Source organism: Trachinotus anak, unplaced genomic scaffold, assembly GCF_046630095.1.
Source record: "Trachinotus anak isolate AG129_WGS33_773 ecotype Australia unplaced genomic scaffold, CSIRO_AGI_Tana_v1 ptg000001l, whole genome shotgun sequence".
In the NCBI taxonomy this organism is placed as follows: Eukaryota; Metazoa; Chordata; class Actinopteri; order Carangiformes; family Carangidae; genus Trachinotus; species Trachinotus anak.
In genome coordinates this window covers 12,363,659-12,390,310 of record NW_027273852.1, presented here as the reverse complement: position 1 = coordinate 12,390,310, position 26,652 = coordinate 12,363,659, and the positions used below count along the sequence as shown (strand labels likewise).

Here is a 26,652-nt window from a genome sequence, read left to right as displayed (position 1 = left end):
ACAGTGTTGTATGGACGAGTGCCAGAATGATTTTGTTTGAAATACTGAAATTCAAATGTGTGTAGTCAAATGTCCAAATTTTATGAAGAAATTCCTCCAAACACCATCCTGGTAACTTACCCAGAGAACAGTATCAGTGTGTTTGCAACAAATCTTGTATACATTATATTTTAACTTTTTATTTTAACCATTTCTGAATGGATTCTGTAAACATTTTGGAAACACATTTTTTCCCTTGTTTTTGTGAACCATCAGCTTCTGTTCATTTCCTGAAATGTTTGAAAATCAATTTACAGACTCATGAAATTTTGCTGTTTACAGAGGTCATCTTGATATATAGGGACCAGAGTGATGCAGCCTTATGTATAGTTATTTGGTGTGTGCATCCCTGCTGGCGAGTCAGTCTGTTCCCACTGTTCCTCTTCACTGATGCACTGGTTTGGCATATGTTGTTTGTCTCCTGTCACATTAAGGGACCGTGTGAAAATTATCAGGGGCCTCATTAATAACAGTGTCTCCTTAATAAAACATCGGAAGGAATGTCACATCCCTGGTTCATTTATCGCCTCTGCTGCAGGTTTAATAATTGCATTAAAAGGTTCTGCCCTCTCACCACCCTGAACATTTTCACAGAATCCCTAAAATAGTTCTCCAGTTCACACACAGATGATCCCACAGCTTTTCCAAATGTGACACAGCTTCTCACTGGGTTTTAAACTGCTGCAGCTCACCTCTGTGTTGCTGTATTTGTTGTTCATCTGAAAGTTTTATCCTGTTGTTGACTTCAGTACATTGTCTTTTATGTGCAACACAGCAGGTACAAGATTGAAGGGAGGAGAGAGATGATGTGACACGCGGGATAATAGGTGACACATGTCACGGGGATGAAGCAGGGGGAGGATAAATGCTCGATAACGGTATTAAAGGTGGAAGTGTTTGCTCCAAGTCAGGCCTTGGTAAACAGTTTCCTCGCTCTGCTGCATTACAAATTAACACCATTTTCCTTGGAGTATGCCAAGTGGCACACAGCCGTCTCATGACAGACTTGATGCAGATCTGCCCAGAACCCTTCTAGGATAAACATAAATATGCAAATATACTGGCACAGTGCACAGTGTGAATACATTTTGTTGTCAAATGTTTGCATGTTCCTACCTGGAACTCCTACAGCCAGATGTCTGATTTATTAAGGATGACAGGAGGGAATAATAAGAAGCTTACAACAGATGTTGTGAAAAATCTTATGAGTAAAAAAAATGCCAGATAATACACAGAATACACCACTGACAACAAGATTTGATGTTAAAGTGCTTGGGGGGGGGGGGGGGGGGGGGGGGGGGAGTTGTGTGTCTTTCTCTGTCAGACATTATAAATCTGTTTGCCTGCTTCTGTCTCTCAAATCTGGCTGCCAGAGACCCCAGAGGCCACCGCCTCACCCAGGGGTGTGTCATAGATGATGCTGCTTCTATAAACACAGGAACACAGCAGAGAGAAGTGCACACACAACAAGAAAAGAGAAATAAGAGCCCACTGATTCAGACAGGTAGGTTTCACACATATTTAAAGACTTTTTTTAATTTTTTTTTTACTTTTTCAGTAAATGAGAGGAAGAAGAAGAAGGACATTTTTATGACTTTATCACTTTCACAGATTTCAAATGATTATTATTCTATATGACTCAATTATATCAAACTGTATCCTTCGTGTTTGCGTGGAAGTCTAGTTGAATGTGACGTGCATCTTAGGTGAAGAGCAACCCAATGTATCCTCTGCATCCCTGTGTGTGGCTTGATGACCTCAGGGTTTAACCAGCTGTGTTTCTGGGCTCCAGGCAGGGGTGCAGTGACAGACGAAGAGACTAGCCAATTAAATCTAGTCCATTCAGAATCCAATCCCACTTTAAATAGGTCACAAACAAACAAATCATATAACAAGCACACTAAAAATAAACACAGCTCTTAGCTAAAGAATCAGCAACAGGGCAAATGTTGATAATAATCCAAATACTGGAAAAGATGTTAGGACATGCTGACATGAAATTGCAGGAAATGCAATTTTAATGTGACACTGATTATTTCTACACATGTTTGTGCGTGTTAAATATATTGTATAGGCAGAGTCTTTAGTATGTATTTGCATCATGCAGTTTGATGTGTCTGTTTATTACTTTTAAGAGGCATAGCAGATAAAATCAATTTTAAAATAAACACATCATTTCATAGAAATAAGTGCTTCAGCACAGTGGTGCTTGGAGCCAAATGCTTTTCTCGGCATTCTCACACTGACAGTGCTCACATGCTGATGTCAAGCAACTCTATTTACCACGTTCACCATCTTACTTTATCTTGTTATAGCATAAAAATGTTTGCTAATTAGTACTAAACACAAAGCACTGCTGAGGTAACGTCGGTGACGGTAATGTCATTAGTTTTGCTGGTGTTTGAAGTCAGGGATTTGTTGAGATATTTCACTCCATATCACAAATATCAACCTCATGGTGTCACTAGAGGGGAAGACAGAGAATCACCAAAGTCAGTAGGATGATTCATCTGTTCAGACAAATCATATTACATTACAAACAACAAAGGTAAAACCAGAGGAGCAATAACAAACACAGACAGAAAGCAGATCTGGTTGCTTTTTAGCCATGGTTTAAGATTACATGCAAAGGAAAAGTCATTGTGTTGTATATTTGATGGAAGGATGCTGGAAACTCTTATTGTGAAGGCTGTCTGGCCAAAGGAGGTTTTCCTCCCCTGAATCTGGTTAATCTGTCTCCAACATTTTTCTGAAATATGAATGTGTTAAATGGGGTAGGTAAGAATTTTGTATATTAGAGAGGCATTGTGAAATTTAATAAGATTTTCCCATCAAAGGAGATGAGATCTAGGAAGTATGCATGTACAAAATGTGCCAATCCATTCAGTAGAAGTTGAGATACTTCACAAGGTAAGTGTAATGTGTGGCCTACTGGTGGCGCAAGAGGAATTGTCAGGGGATCAGCAAAGTCATTAGTGTTCATCCTCTGAGGATCATGAATATCTGCACAAAATCCATGACAATCCATCAAATGGATGTTGAGATATTTTGGGACCAAAGTGGTGGAGTGACCAACAGGCCAGCATTGCCATTCTTGTTGCTGGTGTGGATACAAACATAATGCGCTGTGACTACAAGCTGATCTGAGGTGTGTCTGAAGAACTGAAGGTCTCCAAAACATAATCAAATGCGTGAAATTCTGCTACAATGTAGTGGCACTCATGCCACAGCAAATAGTTAATTAAAACTTCTTTTCAATAGTATTTGGTGCTCATGGAGAAACTGTCCAAAGTCAGCCAGCCTGCCCAACAGAAGAATCCTGAAAACCAGAGGGAGGCGAATGACAAGAGCCAGGATGGGAAACTTCAGGTGAAACAGGAAATCACAGGGGAAGGTAAATGTGGATCGAACAGTCAAGTCATTTCAAAAGGATCTGTTGCAAAGTAAAATTTACATCTACTGCATTCTGCACAACCCTCACTAGTCTAGTTACTTCACATTTTTTCTCAAAGTAGATTTTCAAGGCAGGTCTGCAGATCTGTAACCTCCCTCCTCCTGCTCTACAGCACTTACAGACCAAAACATGATGGCCGGAGAGGCTTTGGACCGGAGGAACATCTGGGAGCCGAGTGTTTACTACGCTCTGGGAAAGGAGTCTTTTTATTTTGCTGGTCACGACATCAGCATCCGCGAGTCTATTGATACTTATGGTGCTCTGATCTGGCCTGGGGTACGTCCTACCATGATAGTGTGTTATTGTACACCCACTGACCTGGTTGTTTCTGAAGTAATAAGTAGAATTTGTTCTGCAGGCAGTAGCTTTGTGTCAATTTTTGGAGAATAACCAGCAACAAGTGAAGCTGATGGACAAAGCGGTGCTGGAGATCGGAGCTGGGACTGGTTTGCTCTCTATAGTGGCAAGTCTGCTTGGTAAGCCTTTTGCACTTTTCACATTATGTACCTTATGTATGAAACATCACCAGTAAGGCTTGACACTTGAGTCTTAAGTAATGGCATAACTCATTGCCAAATTTAGCGTAATTATATGCAAATGCAAACAATAATGTTTGCCATTTTGTATTTTTATTTCATTTTATTTAGGACATATTGTGGTAATTTTTTGATTGTGATGCAAGAGGGGAAAGCCATAAGGGGTTCATTCCCTCTGGTGCATAAATATAAACGCTGAATATTTTACAGATATCTGTTCATCTTTTGTGCAAAAGTAAGATTTTCGGCCTGGTGGTGGGTGTCGAGGAAACATTAGAGGGCCACTAAAAACACTGGGATTTATTGTCTGAGGGCCACAACAATCTTCCCACGCCAAATTTCTTGCATTGCAAACAGACCAGTAACTGTAAAGAAACTGTAAAGATAATCTTGATGAACAAAGTGATCATTGGACTGATACTGCCATCTTTTGGCCCCTTAATTATGCATGCAGTTGAAACATACATTTCAATTTATTTCCCATCAAATAACAATGTCATCTATAGACAACTAAAGGAAATCCATGAGTTTACGACCAGTATTTCACAAGCACTTCAAAATAACCATTATTGACCTTCCAAGCAGACTTTAAACACTGAATGTCTTCTCTGTCTCTAAATATGCAGCTGGTCCTGCAGAGGGTATTAAGGATCCAGTGAGGTCACGCATTAGTGGTGATGTAACCAAGGTCAAATTGGTGGAAGTTTTATCATTAAATTCATGACTTCAGTCCACACATATAGCCAGTAAACGTTTTAGTAGCCCTGACTTTGTGTTTTCCTTTTTCTATGTGGCCTGTAAGATTCAATACTTTTGAAAAGATAGATTATTACAAAATAAAGCATAAATCTGTTATACAAATCCGAAAAGCAAGCAGCTTTAGAGGTCATGTTTTCTTAATTTTTTTGGCCATCCCCTTGTAATTATCTAAAAATACTGTATTATAGTAATATATATACTGTTTATAATCACACATTTAGTTTAACTAATATATAGTGTGATTTCTAAAAGAAAAAAGGCAAAGTAATTTCCTAAAATAGCTGGGCCCTGTAGTTTTTGGCAAATGTTACTTAAACAGGAGTAAAACAATTCATTTTTTGGGGACTATTTTTCGATGAGGATTAACATATCTTGTTGGGTATTGAGTATTTATGGCAGCAGGAAACTGTTGGTGAAAGGAATTACAGTAAAGTACTGTGCTCATGATGATCACATTGAAGGAACATGACACTGTGGGGACTGACTGATTTATGTATGTGTAACAGTTTGGGTTTTTTTTTTTTTTAAACAGTGGAGCTCTATGAAACAGGAGTGAATTATTAGAGGATTTAGCTCCAAAGGCAACATGTGACAGTATTAAAAATTCATTGCTGCTTTTGGTCTTTTCATGGAATTTGGTGAAAATAAAATATATCACAGACCTATGCTTTAAACACAACAAATATATTGGTTTGTACTTCACACATTGCATGAGTGTTAGCACTTCCATTATGATTTGAAGTGCCAGTTCTCTCATCATATAGGCAACAGCACTGGGTAAAATAAAAATGGGCTAGGGTTAACAAATTCACCAAAAAAAGTTGGTGTAGTCCTTTGAGAGTTTCTGTCTATGGGTCTTCGTACCTGTACTTCAACTGCTTTGTTTTTCTGTACTCTTTTCCAGGGGCTTGGGTGACAGCTACTGACCTGCCAGACATCTTGTCTAATCTGACCTTTAACCTCCTGCGAAACACCAAGGGCCGCTCCCGCTACACCCCTCAGGTGGCTGCCCTCACCTGGGGTCAGGACCTGGAGCGAGACTTTCCCTACTCGTCCTACCATTACGACTACGTGCTCGCAGCTGATGTAGTCTATCACCACGACCATCTAGAAGCACTGCTGGAAACCATGCGTCACTTTTGCCGACCAGGAAGTCAAACAACACTGCTTTGGGCCAACAAGATCCGGTTCCAGTCAGACCTGAGGTTCACAGAGCGCTTTCAGAGCAGCTTTAACACCACGCTGCTTACTGAGCCCTCACAGCAGGAAGTGAGGATATACAAGGCTACAGCAAAGGAGTGACAGAGGAGCTTCAGGAGGGGGAGTTTTCTGAAAAGTCAACACAAACTCAACTTTTGTGTTAATTTTGAAGACATCTATCAGTCAAGAAAACAAGAAATCATCCATTTCCTTTCACCAATTTAAATCAATGTAGAGAAAATCTGGTTTTGATATGTGTTTAAATGACATTCCTGGACAGTGATATAATTGTTGTCACACAGAAAGGAGAAATGAAGTTCCTGACTCAGATTTCCATTTTAATAAGCTATTTTATTTGCCAGTACTTTTCATACATTTATTTCTGACTTTATTAAACTTTTGTTCGACAATTTGTTTTTAAAAATAAAGTGATTTACTGTAAACACTTCTCCTATATTCAAAGTTTGTCTCTTGATAACTAATCTACATAAACCTTTATCAAAGGTGTTCTGCTTTTAAGTGCAAAGACTCACTTATTAACCATGAAATAAACACTTAGGAAAATGTCTTCCAAGAGCATGAAACTTTGCATTTCTGGTGCCTTAGCTTTTGGTAATCCATTTAATGTAGCTGTAAATGAGTAAAAACTAAGAATATAAAAGCACTTTCCATAAATACCCTACAGGAGCACATATGCAAAAGAGGGAAATAAAGATCTTACATGTTCAACATGTGACTGTCACTTAGCACCAAAGGTACCACTTAACTACATCCCTGCTCAAAAATGTGATTTTTATAAATGCATTTTAAATCTAAAAGCATTATAATAATAATGTATCACATGCACGCATTAAGAGAAAAGGAAGGGGCAAAGAAAGTAAAGGTTGAGAGAGTGTGAGGGAGGGACAGTAGGGACCAGTAAGGATATAATGATGAGATTTTTACTTTTCAATGCTAAGTCAATGGTTAAGTCCATTCCAGGTTGGAAATCCACCTCCGTTCTATTCTTGCTGTCTCCAGTGCCCATCAATAAAAGTTAAGAGTCGCAAACTGTTGTAATTCTGCGATCGGAATGATCAGAAGAGACTTGGTGTCTGTCCTGAGTATTTGAGTCTATACACTGTATAACTGATGTGTTTTCAAGGTGTTTCAGTGACTCTACGATACGCAGCAGGTTGATGACTTGGCTGGCTGCTCTAGTATGGACTCCCTGCGGAGGTCGTTCGGGATGCTGCCTTCAGGACCCCAAACGTTGAGTTCTCCATAAATACCCAGCTCGATCATCTCCTCTTGCCAAGGGATGGGGATGTTGCCAGAGGAAAACTCATCAAAAAAGGACTTATCAGGCTCCTCTAGGGTCACACCCTTCACTGATGAGAAAGCTCCAACATCATCCAGACTTTTAGCATACACCCTTTTAGGGTCAGGGACAAAAGGAGGAGGTAGAATACCTGAGGAGATGAGATATGGAAATTAAAAATAACATCGACACATTTCCTGAGTCTGAAGAAATTTGAAATAAGTAATTTCTTTTGAACAAGGCAAAATATATATTTTAGGTACCTTCAGCTATACACAAGCTTGAACAAGATTAGAAAGTAAAGGAAGTAATAGTACCTGCATTCAGTTTCCTCCAGTTGATGTCATTAAAAAATGGATGTGCTCTGATCTCATCACAGCATCCATTCTTAAAGCCCATCCTCTGATCAACCTCTTTGGCCAGCAGCCCATCACAGAGCGACTTTGCATGCTCACTGAAATTGTCTTCATAGGTCACCACCCGCGTCAGCATACGCTCTTTCATCTCCTCACGTTCAACCTGAAGAGGAGATGAAAAAAACCTCTCATCCTCTCATTTACGTCACAAAGTCTGCCATTTTTGTGCACGAGGTAAATAAATCATATGATTCAATAAATGGCGACTAACTTTCTCCCCTCTGTTTCTGAATGGGTTCTTAGCAGCCATGAACTCAAACAATGTCACCCCCAGAGTGAAGTAGTCGACCGAGGTGTCATATTTTTCTCCTTTCAGCATCTCTGGAGCCATGTAGCCTGCAAGAACCAAGGTAAAACAATGGCAGATAAACATGCTCTAATCAAGTGATTCAACAGCAAGATTAAACCCTTAAATATGATATTGCTTATTCACTGTTTTTGTAGACACAGATGAGACCCACCTGGTGTCCCAGCATATCCTTTGGTCAGTGTTTTGCCTTCTTTTAGCTCCACAGCAAGACCCAGGTCAGATATACGCACATTTCCTGTTCAACATCATACAGATATCTGCGTTAGCCATTATTTACGAATGGATGATGGCAAATTTGCCTGTGTTCGATTACAAATTATTACCATCATTATCTAGTAGCACATTTTCTGGTTTGAGATCTCTGTAGATAATTCTTTTCTGGTGGAGGTGCTCCAAGCCCTGGATAATCTGAGCAATGTAAAAACAGGCTCTGGGCTCGTCAAAGCCCGGGTTGTTCTCATCCACAAGGTAGATGTGGTACCTTCAGGAAAGACAGAAAAGGTGAGCTTTGGCTCCATCATGTATAAAAGGTATGCAATCTACTTATATTTGCAGTTTTATATACAGCTCGCCAATATGTTTTTGTTGGGCTCATTTTTTACTCCTTTTCATCACTAGAGTCCTGTGTCCTCTGTCAATATGCTCTTGTTTTTCAAACTACAGTCACACATTCAAATTTGATTCTGAAGAAATAAAGGGACTTTTTTTTTTTTAATCAAGCCTCACTTATATGGGTTAAGTATTTCTTTTGATAATGTGACTTAAAGTGACTGATGCTTTATAAAGAACCACCAGGGATATTCTTGTCATCAAAATGAATTTCTAGCCCCATGTGTTCTGAGAATAAATGTTTGCATGGAGCCTGCAGTCCAGGGTATCTTCAACAACTGGCTCTTTAAATGTTATTGAGATACTGTAACTAATTCTCTTGTCGTCTCCACCACTTGTGTAACTGCACACATGTGCCTGTCTACAGACATACAACAGTTTGGTGGTTAAAAGCAACCACTGGAGCTACGTCTCAGAGATGAATTGTGGCATAATTTGCCTGATTGTTAGAGATTGTTAAAACTACAACATTCCTCTGACATGAGTTATTGTTTCGACTGCACATCTTCTGTTTGCAATGGAGACTTGAAAAGTGATTCCAGAAAAAGAGGATCTGCCAAATTATGAAGGATGGCAATAAGGCAACACGACAAATAAGTGCTACCACTGTTCTATCAATGAGTTTATCTGAGAGTTTTTCAGAATGTGAAGTTACTTGAGGTCTCCTCCATTCATGATGGTCATGACCAGACAAAGTTCGTCCTTTGTCTGGAAGGCGTACGCCAATGACACAATGAAGCGACTGTGAACCTTCTCAAGAATCCTCTTCTCCACCATCGCACCCTACAGGAGAAAGTTAGGAAAGAGAAAAAGGAGAGAAAAAAAAAGTGAAACTGCAGGGACTTTTCTTCGTTCACACCAGTTGGAAAAGAGGTTAAAGTATATTTCATTTGAGAATGACCTCAGACAAGTCAAGGGCAAGATATAACTGTGCTGAGGAGATCCATTCAGAAGAGCTTTTCGCTAAAGCTCCCAGTAATCACTCTATCCCTGTCTCAGTGTTTAATACTGCAAGCTAAAGCCAAACGAGACAGAGGCAGGGACAAAGATGATTAGCACCACTGCAGCGTGTTCGGTGTAGGGCACTTTCACTGGAACATAAACCAGCCAGTAAAACACCTGTATCAATCAAATCACAGCAAAATCAGTCGAAAAAGCTTTGTGTTTCCCTGAAATCTCCTGCAACGAAACACAACAATACTGCAGCGATATTGAGCTACGTTGTGTAGATAGAGGCTTTAAGTACAGGGGCACTTTTCATATTCTAACCATCTAAATGATTTAACAGAAAGACATCTACTTTTCATAGATTTATTACTATTTGACTGATATTGAGATTAACTTAAATTTACCGCAGGCTTATTAATAAAGGCACTGATATATCAGATGCCGAGAAATATTGCATTTCAAAGTATAAAAAGCCCAAATCTTAACTGATCATATTAACATTTTTAGGCACAGCTGATATAAAGTGGATGAGTGTATATGCAGATTCCCTTTTAAAACTATTCAAATTAAATGCTGATAGGCATGAAACTATTCTGAGAATATTATCAAGTGACATTTGTTCTCTCACCTCATAGCCTTTCCTCTTCTTCAGCCTCTTTTTGTTGAGTTTCTTACAGGCATAAAGTTTCCCTGTGGCTTTCATCTGACAGGCCGACACCTCCCCAAACCCACCTTTCCCCAGCACACGGAAGTCTAGGAACCAGTCTGCATCCATGGGCTGCATCTCAAGCCACTTCCACTGCAGGAACCTCTTCAGGTACATGCTCTCCAGGAAGAAAGTGTAGGGGGCCTCCCGCAGATAGTCCAACGTTGTGGCCAATGCTGTGGCAAACAAATCATCCCCTACAGCCTCCTGGTTTTCCTTCACCTTAGCTATGATTTCCTCAGATAGGAACGGGCAGTAGTGTTTGGCAGAGGGGTCCATGTAACGCTGGACAATCTTTGAGGCCTTCTTTGCCCTGTCAGAATCCTCCGCCAGGTCGTAGCCCTCGATGTCTTTCCACAAACGGCAAGCCCCATGATACTCTTGATTTGCATCCAAGAATTCCCTAAAGAGGCGTTTGCCAATAGGCTGTTCCACGCAGACTGAGTCAAAGGCCAAATTCAGGGTGTCCCTCAGGCCCTCGCACACTGTGATGTGGGGCAGTTTGAGGCGAGAATGGTACTTCTTATCCCGAGCTGCAGCGGCATTAGAGCCATCAATGCTTCCACGGGCATTGATGTAAGCAGAATTTGCTACCACTGTGGTCAGTCCTCCAATATCCATGTCGAGGGTAGGTGACTGTTAGGCAACGCAAAGTGGAGACATTGCAAGAGAAAACGGAGGCAGAGGATAAATGCGTCTAACTAATGTGCAGGGGCGAGGCAGCAAAAGGATGAAGCAAGGGTGAGAAAAAACAAAACAGGTCACAGAAAAGTGGCAGAGGGTGCATGAGAGTGATGGGGACTCGAGACTGTTGTCCGAACTAGATCCCAGCACACTCTGAGCACTGTACCACCCTCATTCACACACACACACACACACACACACACACACACCTGAGTCAACACCTTTCGGTAATCCATTAACACCCTAATGCCCCAGACAAAGTGTGCGAGCACATGCTGGAACAGAACAACACGGGCAACATATGCAGCTGGGTGGTCACCATTCAAGCAACTGGCAACTCACAAGTGGAGACTTCATCTCGTGTCTGCATATGAAAAGCTAAGATTTGGAAAAGCAGTCTTGTTTGAAATAAACTAGGATGCCGACAGAAAAACACAATACATTGGAAATATGTTTTTTTCTATTTACAATATACCAGATGATGGTTATATTTTAAAAATTGCATTAAATCCCCTTAAATATCAAAAGATATGTTCAAATTTTTTCACATCTGTCTTAATTCTGATGTGTCCGTATGTCCATTGAAAGGATTACTGCCCGCTGTAATCGTTCCTAATGCCCATACTGGCTGCAAAGAACTCCTTTGTAAAAGCAAATTTAACACAAGTCAATGTGAGACTGCAGCAGTCTGAGTTTGACTAATCCAGTGTCTTCCACAGTTAGCCTGTTTGGTGCCAAATTACTGATTAAAAAACTACTAATTTTAGAGAATTCCCACTCAAATTGACTAACTTATGATCAAAGAAGCCCCATATTAACTTCTGAATACATTTCAACACAGAGGGAAGACTATGAACTTTGTCTCCAATCACTCACATTGAAATGGCTCCAAGATTTCATTGTAGTCAGTATGGACAGGAGATTACAGCGACCAATAGCAATTTCAATGTACAAATGGACATCAGTAGTGTTTTATTGCATACCTAACAGTCACACTCACAATGGTCAGTTTAAAAAAAGAGGATCAAAATCAATGCAGCAGAGCCAGAGATACTGTCTTTATTGTTCCTCATTGTTTTGTTTTGGGTTTTTTTTTTAGGTCAAAACCTGAAGGCTACATTACCCACAATACAGCTCCAGAGACTCAGGTGCTAAACTGGTAACAGATAATGCAGCCTCAACCTGCTTACCTCTAGCAGAAATGAGCAGTAAGTCTGGGGAGCTCACTTCAAGATGTTTTTCATTTTCAAACTTAATAAATCTTCAGAGTACACCCTAAACCCTGTAAACCTGTAAGCACAGAGCCTTTGCTTTTCCTGCTAAGTTGAGTCAAAATATCTACTGTGGAGAAGGCCTGTTGCACTCAAGCTGTCTGTTCCTGCTTGCTTTTTGTTTGTGGTCTTAGGCTATGACTGATAGTCAACTGACTTCACTTAAGGCAATTTCAGTCTTTGCGCAGCTCCCTCTGGAGCCAACAACAACACTCTCCCAAGATCTGTAAACAGACTCTGATGTGTAAATTATGTCATTAAAAATGTGAACTTATCCTTTACAATGCGAAATGGAAGGAAAAAAGAGGATTAAATGACTTGTACCGACACGTTCTGCTGGTTTGGGATCAGACTACCCAGCGCCTGCAGCATGTGCTACATTTTGGCCCTTATCGGTTCTCCATGTCAAAAACATTTGGGCACGCCTCATTGAAATAGGCACATCATTGTCAGCAGTTACCCTTGTAAATCCTCATCTATATCAAAATGAAATGCAGAAAGAAATGAAACAATGGTATCTTAATGTAAGGACCAGGTGAGTAAAGGAGCATGTAATCAATTGTCCTCACCTCACAGCAGCCATCCTCTTCATGAGCTTCTAGCATGCAGTTCCCTGAGGCTTTCCTCTGACAAGCTGACACCTCCCCAAACCCACCTTTCCACAGCACACTGTTATGTAGAAACCATGTGCTTTTTTTTTTTTTTAATTAAAAAAAAAAATATTTGAGCTCAAAAACTGAGCTCATGTAATTTTTGCAAATGGGTTGTCTGAGGAATACAGCTTACAAGAAGCTGTCATCTTTGACATGGTAAAGAAAAAAAATCTACATGTATTTTGAGGTATAAAGTGTTGCCTGTCTGGCCTGTTTGTAATTTGAGGAATAGACAATGTTGTTCCAGGCCTGACACAAATAGTAGGTCAACTTTTTGTTACAGCAACAAACTTGCATCAATTATCGATACAAACTTATTAAAACAATCTATATTTAATTTGCAAACTTATATTAGATTACAGAAAAAGGTATTTGGAAGAGTCAGTACATGTGTTGCTCAGTTTTAAAAGGGAGATCTTTGAAGGAGCACATCCAAGACCTACACAACCACACATTTCGTTACATCAATAATTTTTGAAGGTCTATCTTTACCACTGGCCTCTAAGGATACTATAAGCTACAATCGTTGTAGGATTCATATACGTAGTTAAACAAACAAAGCTTATTTACCTATCAGGAGCCTGGGTTATGAAAGTCCTTACCTTGCTGGTGCCATTATTTTGTAAACACTACCAAGGCGTTAAACAGGGCGGTGATGGAGAATTCCTCAACTCCAGAAATACAAAAAACAAAACTAGCAAACAAGATCAGGAAAGCAGCTGCCTACAGAACAGAAGGAAGCCAGCCCAACACAATGGGGGATAAGAAACTATTTCAAATTATTGCCCAGAACACAAAACAAAAACATCTGATGGAGCCCCATCCTGAGATGCCACGGCAACTGTATTAGGCCATTCAGAATCCATGGTGTTGCACTAACACAGCATCTTAGCAGACACTTTGGCCATCTTGGAACATTTTGATCATCATCATGTCTGCCACATGTAATTGCAAAATAATAGGAATAACTATTCAAACAAGTACATTATACATTCTCCAACAGCAGTAGGTTTTACAGAGGGTTTTTTTTTTTTAGTGGGATGGCTTATTGAGGAGTGGATTAGACATACAAAGACTTCAGCGTGGTGGTGGGCCACAGACCACAGTTCCCTTGGACGACACCTCCCCCAGAGCTGTAGTGCAGGTGCACGTGATTCAGGAGCAGAAAAAGATGGGTGCAAGATGCACCTCTGTTCAATTTTCGTCTACACCCCTGAGAAAGCCAGACAGAAATACAGGCATGGGAAACAGGGGGAAAGGTTGAAGAAGCACACACAAAGGGGAGACTAAATTCCCGCGGTGAAGGTGGTTTGAAGGGCTGTGCTTGTTGGAGCGGCAAGGCGTAGACAGGTTTAGTCTTCGTCGTCGTTCTCATCATACTCTTCCTCGTCGTCATCATCCCCCATGTACGACACCGGAGTTTCCACACGAGACCCACTGTAGTGAGAGTCATTCGAGCTGGAGGCCATGGTGCCATCGGTGCAGCCATCACTGTAAAGAGGAGGAGGTTTTTATTGTTCAGCTAGAAACAAGTTAACAGTGGACAGTGGACAGAGCAGGGGGACGAGGGGAACATGTGCTTTCTGTCATATTTGCTGGTTGAATTTCAGACGAGGCTTCTCACCTGCTTGCAGGGTAACGGGCTCCATTAGCTGAGGATCCTCCAGTGATGTAGACGTTACTGATGGGACCCTTTGCCATCTCTGAGAAAAGAAAAGATAAATTAAAGTGAAGAAACATGACCTCGAGGATTCCTGATTTCATTGCTCTCTACTGCAGTCACAACACTGTTAAAATAAAGACCCACTGGAAGTGAAAAAAATCTTGCTACAGCTTCTCTCTCACCACTGGGGCCATGTCAGTCCTCACAGGGCAGCAAGTAGGTTACTTGTTAGCAAACATTGTGAATAAATCAATGTTTTTTTGACAAATTAGGTGACTTGGTGTCTCTTCATTTTCATTTGTATCTGTAATGTTGGAGATAAAGGGCTAAGAAAAGACATGTATCCACGGCAGGTGAGGACTCATCCTTCTTGCCTACCACTGCTTCGCTTTTTCAGCAAATCACTACAGTTGCCAGATGAACTTTGCACTGATTTTCATTAAATCAATTTTTTTTTTTAACTTACAATCCCTATTTTCACCCCATTAATGATTTGCTGAACATTAACAGGGGCAAACTTCAGTCCTTCAGTTATGCAAGTCAGCCAAAATGAAATCAAAACAAGCAGACTTTGAGACTGGAAAATAATACTACACCACAACACTCTATTATGTGGAAATAATAGCAGTAACAATATTACAAAAATCAGTAATTAAAGGTCTCTTGAAAATTTGTTATTTTGTTGTGTACCGTATTTTCCGCACTATAGGGCGCACTGGATTATAAGGCGCACTGTCAATGAATGGTCTATTTTCAAACTTTTTTCATATATAAAGCGCACCGGACTATAAGGCGCATTAAACGAAACAAGACAGTCAGATAAGTCAAACTTTATTAAACGCGTTCATAATAACTCCCAACCTTGTTCAGTTGTAACACGTAAAAAAAAAAGCAGTCTGATACCGCTAAATCAAACGTTAGCGTATTCACAATAACTCCTTATAGGTCCTTATACACGCGCACTGTAATATTATGGTGAAGCACAGTATGTATTACTCCGCGACGCTCCTGACTACGATAGCCGTAATGCTGCAAGCGGTGCGGCTTTGTAGTGTACCAAACTCGTACTAAAACATTTTGACAGAGCGCCGTGAGCCACACAAAATCGCTTCGAGGTCAGTCGGCACAACCACAATTAATCCATATATAAGGCGCTCCGGATTATAAGGCACACTGTCGTTTTTTGAGAAAATTAAAGGCTTTTAAGTGCGCCTTATGGTCCGGAAAATACGGTAATTTACAGAATTGGTTGAGTATCAGGTTTCCATAACACCTGCTATATCATAAACAACTGCTGCCATGGATACATCAAAAAAGGTTTTTAAAACAAAAGGAGTAGCACAGGCAATTGACTGATACCGAGATAGATCTTAATCTAACCAGTTTATAATCAATAATGCTGCTGCCTCTTTTACAGTTCATTCTTACAAAAACAAAGCTCTGAAAAAAAATGTCCTTCATTATTTATTTTTTCAACATTGTCCTGCTACTGTCGAAGGCTGCACTTCCTGTAGGAGCTTTAGAGTAACAGGTTTCCAGTGGGTCACCAATGAAAGGCTTTTAATGTGAAGCTGAAAGTTGGTGTGTTTGGTTTACCATCCCAGTAATTTTACAGGACATAACACTAACATATCAACATAAGCTCCAGATACACTAGGGGCTGTGGCACTGACCTATAACGTAAGGCTCCAGAGCTTTGGGCACCAGGTTACGTGCAACCTTCAGATCCTCAGGAGAACACTTTCCCACCTCCAGACCACAGGCCATGCCCATACGTTTCAGCACCTCGATGTCATCGTGGATCTCAAACATGCTGTCAAAATTGAACAAATACTCGAACCTACAAAGGAGACAGAAAGTAAATTAGGATTTTTTTTAAAACACAAAAATAATTCCCAATCTAACATTTAAGTGGTTTAAATGGTTAAGTAAAAGACAATGTTAAAATGTATATTTCAAAGAATGGTAGATACTAGAAATGCAAGACACCTGATTTTGTTCACTGTGTTTGCACTTTACCAGTGCAATTTTGTGTTGGCCAGTTTTAAAGGTCTCAATTTAAATTTGCATTTTGGAAACATCCATCATGGAGCAATACAGTGCAGGAGGTTCACCATCACATATACACATTTTGGTTCTTAAGCACTCACAGCATTAGCTATAAAACAATTCAACTGCTATCAAATCGAAGGTAGACACCAAGAAATGTTATGAGTGTAGAAATGACACATTTTCAAGTCAAGAGATTTTGATGTGATTTGCCTTTAGAGGAAATTATTAAGAAGTTGCTGCCTCAAACTTTGCAGGTTTCCCTGAAACACTAATTCTATCAAAAGCCCTGAGGGTTAGTTTCCTTACATTTGGCAGTGGCCTCACATTTTGGTACTGCAGTAGCAAAAGTGACTGACTGACTTTGTTTCTTCATAGCTGAATAAATTCTACTTAAATGCTCTAAACAGCCTTGATTTTCCTCTCCCATCCAGTCCTACAGCAAGTCTGGCAATAGACTGTTCCATTACAAAGTGATGTTCAAATAAATAGAAAAATAAAAAGATGTCTAATATTTTCCTGTAAAAATTTCAGAGGCAACAACAGGATTGTGAAATTCTCACTGAATGTTGCAGTGCATTACTACCTCACTTTGGTAGCTTATTTAGCATGCGGCCTTTACATTTCCCACCAAAATAACTGATGTTCCACTCTGGGTCTGAGGAACAATATGTTAAGTGCATGAGTTTGTTGCAGGTTTTTACCTACACTTAAGTGACTACTGTTTCAGTTTTCACAACTAGGCATGTAAATGTTATGGTTGCATAAAAGATGATTAAGTTCTGACTACAACATTTTATTTAATGTAACTGCTACTGAGATGCAATCATGCCATGCACTGCAGTGCCATAAGTTGAACACAACGCTTATGAAGGTGTAAGCGATTTTAATACACTTATTGTCCAATTCAGTGAATATGTCCTCATGCTCCACTAGCTGTCCCTTCTGTGTATGCTCGGAAAAAAATCCAATGTTCCTACACAGGTCTGGCTCTATAAATGGGAAATAAACAAAGTGGCTCGGACCAAGTAACACAATACTAATCCAGCTAATCAGCAACAGGAGGCTTTCATGCATGTGCACGGGAAAGAAAAGAGGGAAGATGAGGGGAAAGGGGCAGTGGGAGCAAGAGATGGTAAATCTGGCACATGGTAACAGTTAGTACCAATTTAAAGAATACCAGGGGAAGGAGAAGGAGCAGCACATCCTTCTGTTGCTGCCAGACCATGTAGAGTTTTGAATGGGACTGACTGGGACAACAGACGAGAGACTGGTGGCAATGCTAAGGCGAGTGCATGGAAGAAAAGTTTGCCCAAAGGCAGCGCACAGTCTACAACATAATTATAATGTCAAGAAGGAGAGATGGCCAAGGAAAGAGGAAGAACAAAAACTGAAGAAAAGTGCTATGATCAGACAAGGGCGAAGAGCCACGTTATCATCGGTGAGGCTTTCAAACAGTGTAGACTGCACCATCAGACGAGGAAAGAAATTCAGCCTTAGATATATCAGTGCCACCAGGAGACCCCAATGCCAGGCACACAAAAAATGTATGGATGTTTTAACGGTTCAGCGGCATGTTAGCTTTGCAGCAGTAGCTTCAGTGGCAGTTTGTTGTCTCTTTGGTGGCTACATATGATGGTATTTGTACAAACTGTGTGTGAATGGTTTTGTAGCCACAAAGTTGTTAAAAAAAAAAGGGGGGCGAGACATATGTCATACAACCGCTACCTTTGACATTACAGTCTATTCTATTCAGGATTCTTTTTAGTGGTTTGTCTCCTCCCTTATACTCCCTCTGGAACAACTTTGTGTCATATAACTTGTGTATTGGGCTAATAATAATATACCTTGAGTAGAAATTCTTTACTAACTCAGAATTGAAAGTCACCATCAACACACTGTTCTTTTTCTATTAATTCAAAGCCTTGAGAGTAAACTTGAAACTTTTAAATACAAGCGCTGAAAATAAAGCACATACTTGTCATTGGAGATGCTGCAGTCGATGACAGTTTTCTTGCTGGTGTTGACAATAATAAAGGGAAGGTGGATGATGGAGTTGGGAGGTGGAGGTCTGTTTGCCTGCTGCTCTGTCTGTCTGTTCCGCTGAACCAGGTTCTTAAAAGCTATTTGCTGTAAGACAAGAAAGAAAGATGAAAAATTTGATGCAGCATTAGAGAGCATTTGCTTTTGATTAATATCACATTTGACTTTTCAAAAACAAAACATTTCTGCTACATTCTTCAGCCACACTTTAGCTGGATTTATTCTTCTTCAGTATTGTTGGAGCAGTCCAGAAAAGTAACTGGTTTGTACAAAAATTTTTGTACAAAATTTCGCTGACTGTTGTAGCACCACCACAAGGCTGCAGAACGTCTTGGTTTTCAATTCGGTGCCCATGTTAACAGGGTAGAACAGACTCTGCCTGTGTGAGATGTACATTTCATGCCTCACTGCTGTGTTGCATGATCTAGAGATTCAGCATCTTGTCTATTTTTCAAGAGGCGAACGGCTCCCAGTAAAAACAGACAGGTCTGTTGATAGTGATATTGACATCATACTGGCAACATTAGATAAAGCTGACTCCTCTGACTATAGTTTCAATGTCTAGGCTGAATCTGAATATGTCAGACATGAAAAAACATTTTTTTTAACCATTGCATGTAGAAACTGTGGCATTTTAGTGACATTTTCTGTCAAAAATAATTCAGAAATGAATTTATTATGTAAAGATATCCAACATACGAGTAGCCTGCAAACTACGTAGAAAGAGAGAGCTGGCAATAGCAGCAACGGAGCAGACACGCAGCTGGTGTGAACACACACGCGTATGAGCTGCAGCAGTTCAGCTACACAGCCAACAAGCACACGCAACGCAGACAGTGTGTTCCCGACATAACACAAAATGAATGTTTAAACATTATCATGTTTTGCTGTGCATTCCTTATACACCCTATAATCATATACATTCTCACAATCTCACAGCTGCCATGAGGAGAAGGAAGGGAGGTGACATAATTTAACTTGCTCAATGTTTCCTTCGCAATGAACAATCTTTCCCAGCATCAACATGAAGAGGAACAATCTCAGTTCTTGTGGTCTCCACTTGGTATCCATGGTACACATTAGCTCCAGCCAAACTGGCATTATAGATACAGAGGCTACTTGGGAAGATCCCCCTGAACACACAAGTACACGCATTCAATTAATTCCCACCTGCAGTATGAGTTCCTGAAGCTGTGATTGTTTCTGCTTAATCCTCTCCAGCCGCCTTTGTCTTTCCACCTACAGTTAATATAAAGGGAAAAATTATTTAAGAGTGACAACGTACGGTGATAGAGAGCAGACATCCCCAAAAACAAGAAGGGTCTTCACTACTTGTTTCTACCTCTAGGTTTTGGCACTCCTGTGCTGAGTTGGTGGGCAGGCCAATCCACTTGATTTCTTTTTTCTCTTTAGAGATAATGTTCATGGCCATGAGCACATTAAGTGCATCGTACACACGCCGCCGAATGTTCTTCTGGTCATACACATGCTGAAAAAAAAAAAAAAAACAAGATTCAAAATATTAACAAAGTTCTCAGTTGTTAAAAGATTATAGTAAAATCTGGCACTATATAAAACCCTTTTTCAAATATGTCTCTGAGATTTAGGTTTGCATCGTTCCGAGAAAATGCCATGCAGCTGCAGCACTCACAGAGTCATTGGGTGACATGTGGTTGTCTGAAGAGCTGAATTCTGCAACCAGTTCATCTGCCACTTCATTGTAGGTGGTTACTCCCTTCTTCTGCACCTTCTCACACACTTTCATTGAGAAATGCCTCAAGCCCTTTCCATTCTTTTCCCCTTTCTTACCACGCTTTCTGTGAACAGAACAGATTACCCACACAAACACAATATTAGTATGGCAAAACATATGTATTTTCTTTATATGACCTGACACATGCTAAAAGCATTTACTTTAATCTCTAAAGAGCTCTACAATGTCCCAAACATATAAACTCAAAGACCTTTTGAAGACCTACCCTGATGACCAAGGAGAGGCATCAGATGGTTGACTCTGAGTGAGGAACTGGGAACTTGGTGTATGTGGACTGTTTACCAAAATGGTGTTCGATACCGTGGGCCTCTGGGGTGTTCCAATCACCTGCAAAGGACCAAAGAAGACAGGGGGAAAAAATATCAACACTCATCACTGGGAGTAATCTTGTGAGGCTGTCAACATAAAATGAGTTCTTCAAAATTCAGTGTACTTAACACCAGCTGTACAAAAAAATCCATCAAGTTTTACTGAGGGAATTAGATAACATTTAGGTTCTGGATGGGCTCAATTGCATCAGGGAGAATAAATATTTTAGTTTTCAAGACATCTATTTGACTGATCAATTATCAGTCATGAACATGGCCACTGATCAATTAAAGAAACTGCTTAAATTTTGCATCCTTAACAGCAATGAGGTATCTAAGATAGGTGATCTATTCCTTCACTAAGGTGATATCTAAGCTGATTTCCGTTATGTATACATTCCATGTATATAATGGGATGATGGGTGTAATCCTGCTGACTGTAGAGTTGATAAGCTTAGGATCAACTGCCTCCACCTACCCTCTGCCCGGTCACCTCACAATGATAATGGAGGGGCTTACACAACAGTAAGACACAGCAGAGAAACCCAGCAAGTACATATAAACACAAATGCATCTGCAGGTTGCTGACAATTTACAGAGCTGAACTTTTTATATCTATTGAGAGATTCTGAATTCTCATACAAAAAAAGTGGTTGTGAAAGCACAAAAGCCTGACATTTGTGGAGTTACACTCACCATGTGTGGCACATGTTGCATGTGTGCAGCAACATTCACATTGGATGGCCCTAGGGTTTTGGGTAGTAGCTGTTTGGCCACAGGGGCAGCTGTAGGCTGGACAGTAACCAAAGATAGGACACCTAATAGAAGACATGAGAAGACCAGTAATGAGTAGAGCTCTTGATTGAAACTCCATTGCCCCCTATCGTCCAGCTACCAGCACCTCGGCCTACACATGAAGAAACATTACCTCCTTGTGGGTCAAGCAAACTATACTGATCGTTGCATTAAAAAAAATACTGTATACAATGTCAAGAGGCAATTACTAGTAATTTGTACCTTTGCTGGGGCTCAGATTCTGATCGATGAAAACCTTCAGCTCTCCATTTGTTTCAATCAGACCAGCCTGTGGAGGACAAGAACTTAATACGATCCAAAATTTTCCAGATTAAAGAAGCTGCATAAATCCAGTTAAACAAAAAGAGTACAGCAGCACAAACATGAGGTTATGAGGGACACCTTAAGTTATAGCAACATAGCACATATGCTATACAACTGTTTAGCATATAATTACTTACATCTTTAGCCATGATCCCAAAGGACCGGAGGAGTTGAGCTTAAGGCTAAAAAGAGAATGTACTTCTATTCTTCACTTTTCAGACCCCTGAAGACACAAAGTGGGCAAAATATTAAAGTGGTTAGTTACTCACTTTACCAAAAGATATTACACACATTAACATTCAAACACTTTCACACAATATTTCCTGAGTTTATGTATAATTCTAACGATGGGTGTTTTTGATGTGTTATTAAACTAGTTACTGAACTAAGGCCCATTTGAACTGTTTTCTGCCAGCACACTGTACAAAGCTACATCACCAACGTTAGCTTGGGTTGCCGGTATTCTTCTTACAAATTGACAGAAAGTGCTTTCATTTTAGACCGAGCTCAAATACATGAACCATTGGGGGTTATTTCTGAATGCACTGCGTATGCAGAAAACCACATTAAACCATCCCTCGATGCTCACAACTTTTACTACGCTAAGTGTGCACAAGGCCTACTTCAGGTACCGAGCACGTCCGGAGGAGAGGCACCGTCGAACTTCTGCTACAGGTCACGAAAATATGCTAACTTTATCACACCAGCGCAAAACTATAAATGTGACTCAAGTGATAGCACCACATGGTTACAGATGTTACGGATGCATGCAGTAGTAAAAGCATTCATATCATACCACGATACTGAACAATCTTTTGTTGAATGCAGCAAGCTAACTGTTAGTGCTAACAGTTAGCGTTACATTCAGTTTACTTGCGTTAGCTAGCTAGTTAGCCTCTGCACGTTTTGAAAGGATTCACATAAAATTTCGCATTTATTGGTTCCGTGCTGCAGATTCCCGACAAAGTTGAGTATGGGTTAACATTCAAGAAATGTGAGTGCATGTCGCACGACGAATAAAGTCAAAATTGTGATTCTGTGCACTTACGAGTGCACTGTCCTGTTTCTTCGACGGCTGTTGTTGTTGGCATTTGAGAATGGAGGAAGAGGAGGTCTAAATCCTTTCCAAACAGGAAACAAACTAAGTAATGTCGAAGTACTTTTCAACAATTCTACACTTAATTCCAAGGGCAAAACATTTATTGGTGTTGAGTATTTAACTTTTGAGTTTACTCTCTCTCCAACTGTCTGTCTTTTGCCGATGTACAGTAAGAAATGCCACGATTTTCCCAGCTCATCGTTTAGGGAAACTGTATAAAAAGTGTTCCGTTTACAGATGGACCACAGAAAAAAGGCAAATACACAGAGTTAACTATCAAATAGAAACAATGTTTGCTTCATCTCGGCTGTGAATGTTATGATACATTTAAAACTCACACCCAAATCAATTCACCGCAACTTCTGAAATGCCTGTTACTGACAATTAGATTATTTATTAGTTAATTCTGGCTTAGAATTTACATTACATTATAACAGTGACACTTTCGCCCCGAAATTACATCGATAAAAAAAAACACATTTTTTTTTATCATCAAATACTCAACTACTGACGAATCAGCCTGAATATATAACTATGAATTAAATATCAAATATAAGTGGCTATATTAACGCTGCCGGTGTCGACCTTTACACTGTTGTTTTCATGACGTTTCAAGACGCGACCGTTCGTAACGTTAAAAACTCGGTAAATATTAATGTCCCGTCGCGCAGCACACATCCATGTAACAAACCTATCATAATCTCCACGGACCGTTAGATTAAACTAGGAGCCCCACCAATATCTCCATTAGTGTTAGCTACATACGGTAAGTTAGCGACTTGTCTGAAGAAATATTAAAGTTAACGCATAGAGCACGGCACTACTGCGCCGCTGGTTAGCAATGTCTAATCGTTACTTTAGCAACGAGCTAACTTGCTATTAAGGTTGAAGAGCCCCGACCACCGCCGCTTTGTTAGCCAACTGACGTTACGCTAGCTAGTAGCTAGCTAGCCAGCTAATGCACAGCTGTCATCGACAACACTACCAGAATTAGCTGCAGTTTTACCGTGGTAAGCGTTGTGTCTGCTGGCAATATATTTTCAAAACATTTCAAGCACAATAATTAGTTAAACAGATATTTATCTTGAAGAACTTTCTTTTGTGGCAGCTCGATTTCGAGCCACAAGTCGATAAATACGGCTTACCGGTGCACTTCGCAAGTTAGCAATTTGTTTGTTAGCCCTTTCTATCCGCTCTCGGCTAGCCTTGCCACAGCAGCGCGTCTCACAATCTGATCTTGGCGGTGTCTCGCTTTAGAGGTGTCTGATTGGACAGCATCGATGAGACGAAAGCAGAGCAGTCAAAGTAGTTCATGCCCACAACCTGCATCGCTTGGGACTAGTGGATCCCAACCAGCTTTAAAGATGTATCTACCGCCATCTACTGTACTGGAGTATGGGGGGGGGATTTTACTCCTGTGCCTCTGTTGTTTCCCTAACGCTGACACTTCAAGGCAGCTCTGACAGCTGTTAAGTTTTGGTCGCACCCAAAATGTCTTGATGACACATTAGGATCTCATTTCCTCAGCAGCATTTGAAGATGGTCAGGGATGACTACATATGAATTAAACTCAAATGCCTTCCTGCACAGCCATACACAGTTATGACTGAGGTCATGTCCTTAGTATTGTTTATAGGAATGCTGAAGTTTTAATCAACTTACGATGAGTTTTGAATCATTTATTTGAATTATTTTCAATCATTTGAATGATTAGATGAATATGAAAAATAAAAATAGATCTGACTGAATTTATAAAGCATTTTTTGATACCAAAGTGCTTTTGCAGTGTGCCAGTATGTACACAGGTTCAGTGTCTGACAGGTGGACAGTGGATGGCCTGTTGTATTTGCTGGGCCAAAAAAAAAAAACATTTTAACAGACTTCTTTTGATGCTGAGTCCAATATTACTGAGAGATGGCATTTAAGGGTTGTGCTGAGGGCAATCAGAACCATAACCTCAGCTTTTTAAAATCATAGCTACATTTAGTTGAGACACAACATTTGAGACGTAATCTGATGTCATGTGTGAACTGCCATCCATCTGAACCGGATCTCATACAAACAAGATACAAAAAGGTCTGAGGTGTCAAAGGGTCAAACTTCTATATTTAAAACTGTAAACTGTTTAAACGTCCCATCACCTAACTCTGTCTCAGGTCCATCGATCAGCCTAAACGATGCCTCTAAGCCATATGTCAATCATAATCTGTTCCCCACAACCACTTCTACAAAAAACCCCAATGTTCACCACCTTGAAAGATGGAGTTCCCTTTTAGTTTCCCTTGTTATTGTCCCAATGATTTTTGTCAGTAGTCTGTCACCTTTTTATGATTGATTTGTTCTTACGAGTCTGACCATACAGTACCTGAACTATTTCTTCTACTGCATCCATCATTATCTGCAAAACCAACATAACACAAGCTAACCAGATCAGACCAGTTTTTACCAATAACTATAATTTTCGAGACAAGTCCTCCCTATTTGATATGACAGATATTAAGCTAATTAACACTGAAAGGTCTGTAGAGGTCATTCTTTGATTAATCAATAATCAAATAATCTTTCTCTGATATTCATGTACTTTAATAAATCATTTTTTGACACAGTGGAGGCATTTGTGAATATCCATATAAACTGAGCGCCGCTTTGTATCAATTCAGTTTCACTTTCACTCTAAGTTGTCCCCTTTGCATTTCTAAACAAACTGAAACTATCAATACATCTCTCCACACAGATGTTGACACCCTTTCCCTTCATTTCGTCCATTTTCTCTGGTTTTCAGTAGCGCCATCCGTCATAAGGCCCAACATTCCCCCAAACATGCCAATCCGTAGTCAACCTCCTTCTTCCCAACTACTATATAATTAATACAGTGTTTTAGTATTTTTGGTTGTATCATAATCAATGTAGTTGTAAATTAATTCTAATTACCATAAAATTTTAAAGTAAGCACCTGTAAGTGTGCTGAGAAATGTCAACTGATAACACACATGATCAGATATCTGAACCTGATACCAGCACACAATCAAAGCCAGTGTCAAAATGCATTTTTATAGTGGAAGCTGGAGAAAGCTGGAAAATAATAATCAGCTTGGTCAGTTTTGCTGCAAAGAGATTGTCAAACCTATAGAGAAATAATAACCTGCCTTTCTTCTATCATGAGCCGACAGTTGTCTCCCATGATGCCTGCCGACTCCCTCAGAATTGCATTGCATTTCAGAATGTCTAAGATCGTTTCACGTGCCCTAATTAGTGTTTTATTACATGCAGGTGCACATAAAGCAGACAGTATGTTGTCTGCTACATATGTCTAATGGTGAGATCAACATTAATCAATTTCTAATGACTTTTGCAAAGTTTTTAAGTAATAAAGAGTCAAACATTACTCAATTCGTCAATACCTATTATCAAATTGTTCTGCAATAAATCCTACCTTCATTCAGGTGATAATGTTCAGTTTTTCTTGAAACTGTTGTAGAGAGGTGCTGTGATGATCATTTTGTAAGCTGTAGTTTGTAGTCCTGTTAAACTGTATTGTGTTTCTACTCTCCAGGCCTCTCAGTATCAGTTCCTTTTCAACAACAACCCTGCTGCCTACTGTTTACAAATGGTGTAGAGTCTGTGAATGAGGTGGTATGAACACAAGTATATCAACTGCATTGTAACAATCACTTATGAGCTACATCCTGTGAGTGTGATTGTACCAGCAAGT

General features: G+C 40.0%; 3 protein-coding genes across 6 annotated transcripts; 1 reads left to right on the top strand and 2 right to left on the bottom strand.

Moving 5' to 3' along the window:
* Positions 1 to 1,457: 1,457 nt before the first annotated feature.
* mettl21cb (methyltransferase 21C, AARS1 lysine b) lies at positions 1,458 to 6,433 on the top strand. Of its 2 annotated transcripts, XM_071477408.1 has the most exons (5): positions 1,458 to 1,543; positions 3,301 to 3,433; positions 3,606 to 3,769; positions 3,852 to 3,969; positions 5,693 to 6,433. In XM_071477408.1, exons 2-5 carry the CDS (start codon positions 3,313 to 3,315, stop codon positions 6,088 to 6,090), a joined length of 801 nt encoding a protein of 266 aa, XP_071333509.1. In that variant the 5' UTR covers positions 1,458 to 1,543; positions 3,301 to 3,312; the 3' UTR covers positions 6,091 to 6,433. The 2 variants fall into 2 exon arrangements, with proteins under 2 accessions (XP_071333509.1, XP_071333518.1); XM_071477417.1 differs by lacking the exon at positions 1,458 to 1,543 and having other exon boundaries at positions 3,203 to 3,433; positions 5,693 to 6,233.
* Positions 6,319 to 11,116, bottom strand: LOC139621099 (rhodopsin kinase GRK1-like). Its single transcript, XM_071477369.1, has 7 exons — positions 10,200 to 11,116; positions 9,279 to 9,406; positions 8,338 to 8,495; positions 8,166 to 8,249; positions 7,916 to 8,040; positions 7,606 to 7,807; positions 6,319 to 7,439 (listed from the first exon to the last, which is right to left on the bottom strand). Exons 1-7 carry the CDS (start codon positions 10,896 to 10,898, stop codon positions 7,147 to 7,149), a joined length of 1,689 nt encoding a protein of 562 aa, XP_071333470.1. The 5' UTR covers positions 10,899 to 11,116; the 3' UTR covers positions 6,319 to 7,146.
* A 2,083-nt stretch (positions 11,117 to 13,199) lies between these two features.
* On the bottom strand, positions 13,200 to 26,145 carry tfdp1a (transcription factor Dp-1, a). Of its 3 annotated transcripts, none has more exons than XM_071477396.1 (12): positions 26,087 to 26,145; positions 21,979 to 22,064; positions 21,740 to 21,806; positions 21,419 to 21,540; positions 20,620 to 20,741; positions 20,292 to 20,457; positions 19,983 to 20,129; positions 19,811 to 19,879; positions 18,576 to 18,727; positions 16,222 to 16,388; positions 14,510 to 14,588; positions 13,200 to 14,376 (listed from the first exon to the last, which is right to left on the bottom strand). In XM_071477396.1, exons 2-12 carry the CDS (start codon positions 21,988 to 21,990, stop codon positions 14,238 to 14,240), a joined length of 1,242 nt encoding a protein of 413 aa, XP_071333497.1. In that variant the 5' UTR covers positions 21,991 to 22,064; positions 26,087 to 26,145; the 3' UTR covers positions 13,200 to 14,237. The 3 variants fall into 3 exon arrangements, with proteins under 3 accessions (XP_071333497.1, XP_071333482.1, XP_071333490.1); XM_071477381.1 differs by lacking the exon at positions 26,087 to 26,145 and adding an exon at positions 24,086 to 24,225; XM_071477389.1 differs by lacking the exon at positions 26,087 to 26,145 and adding an exon at positions 22,890 to 23,007.
* Positions 26,146 to 26,652: the final 507 nt, after the last annotated feature.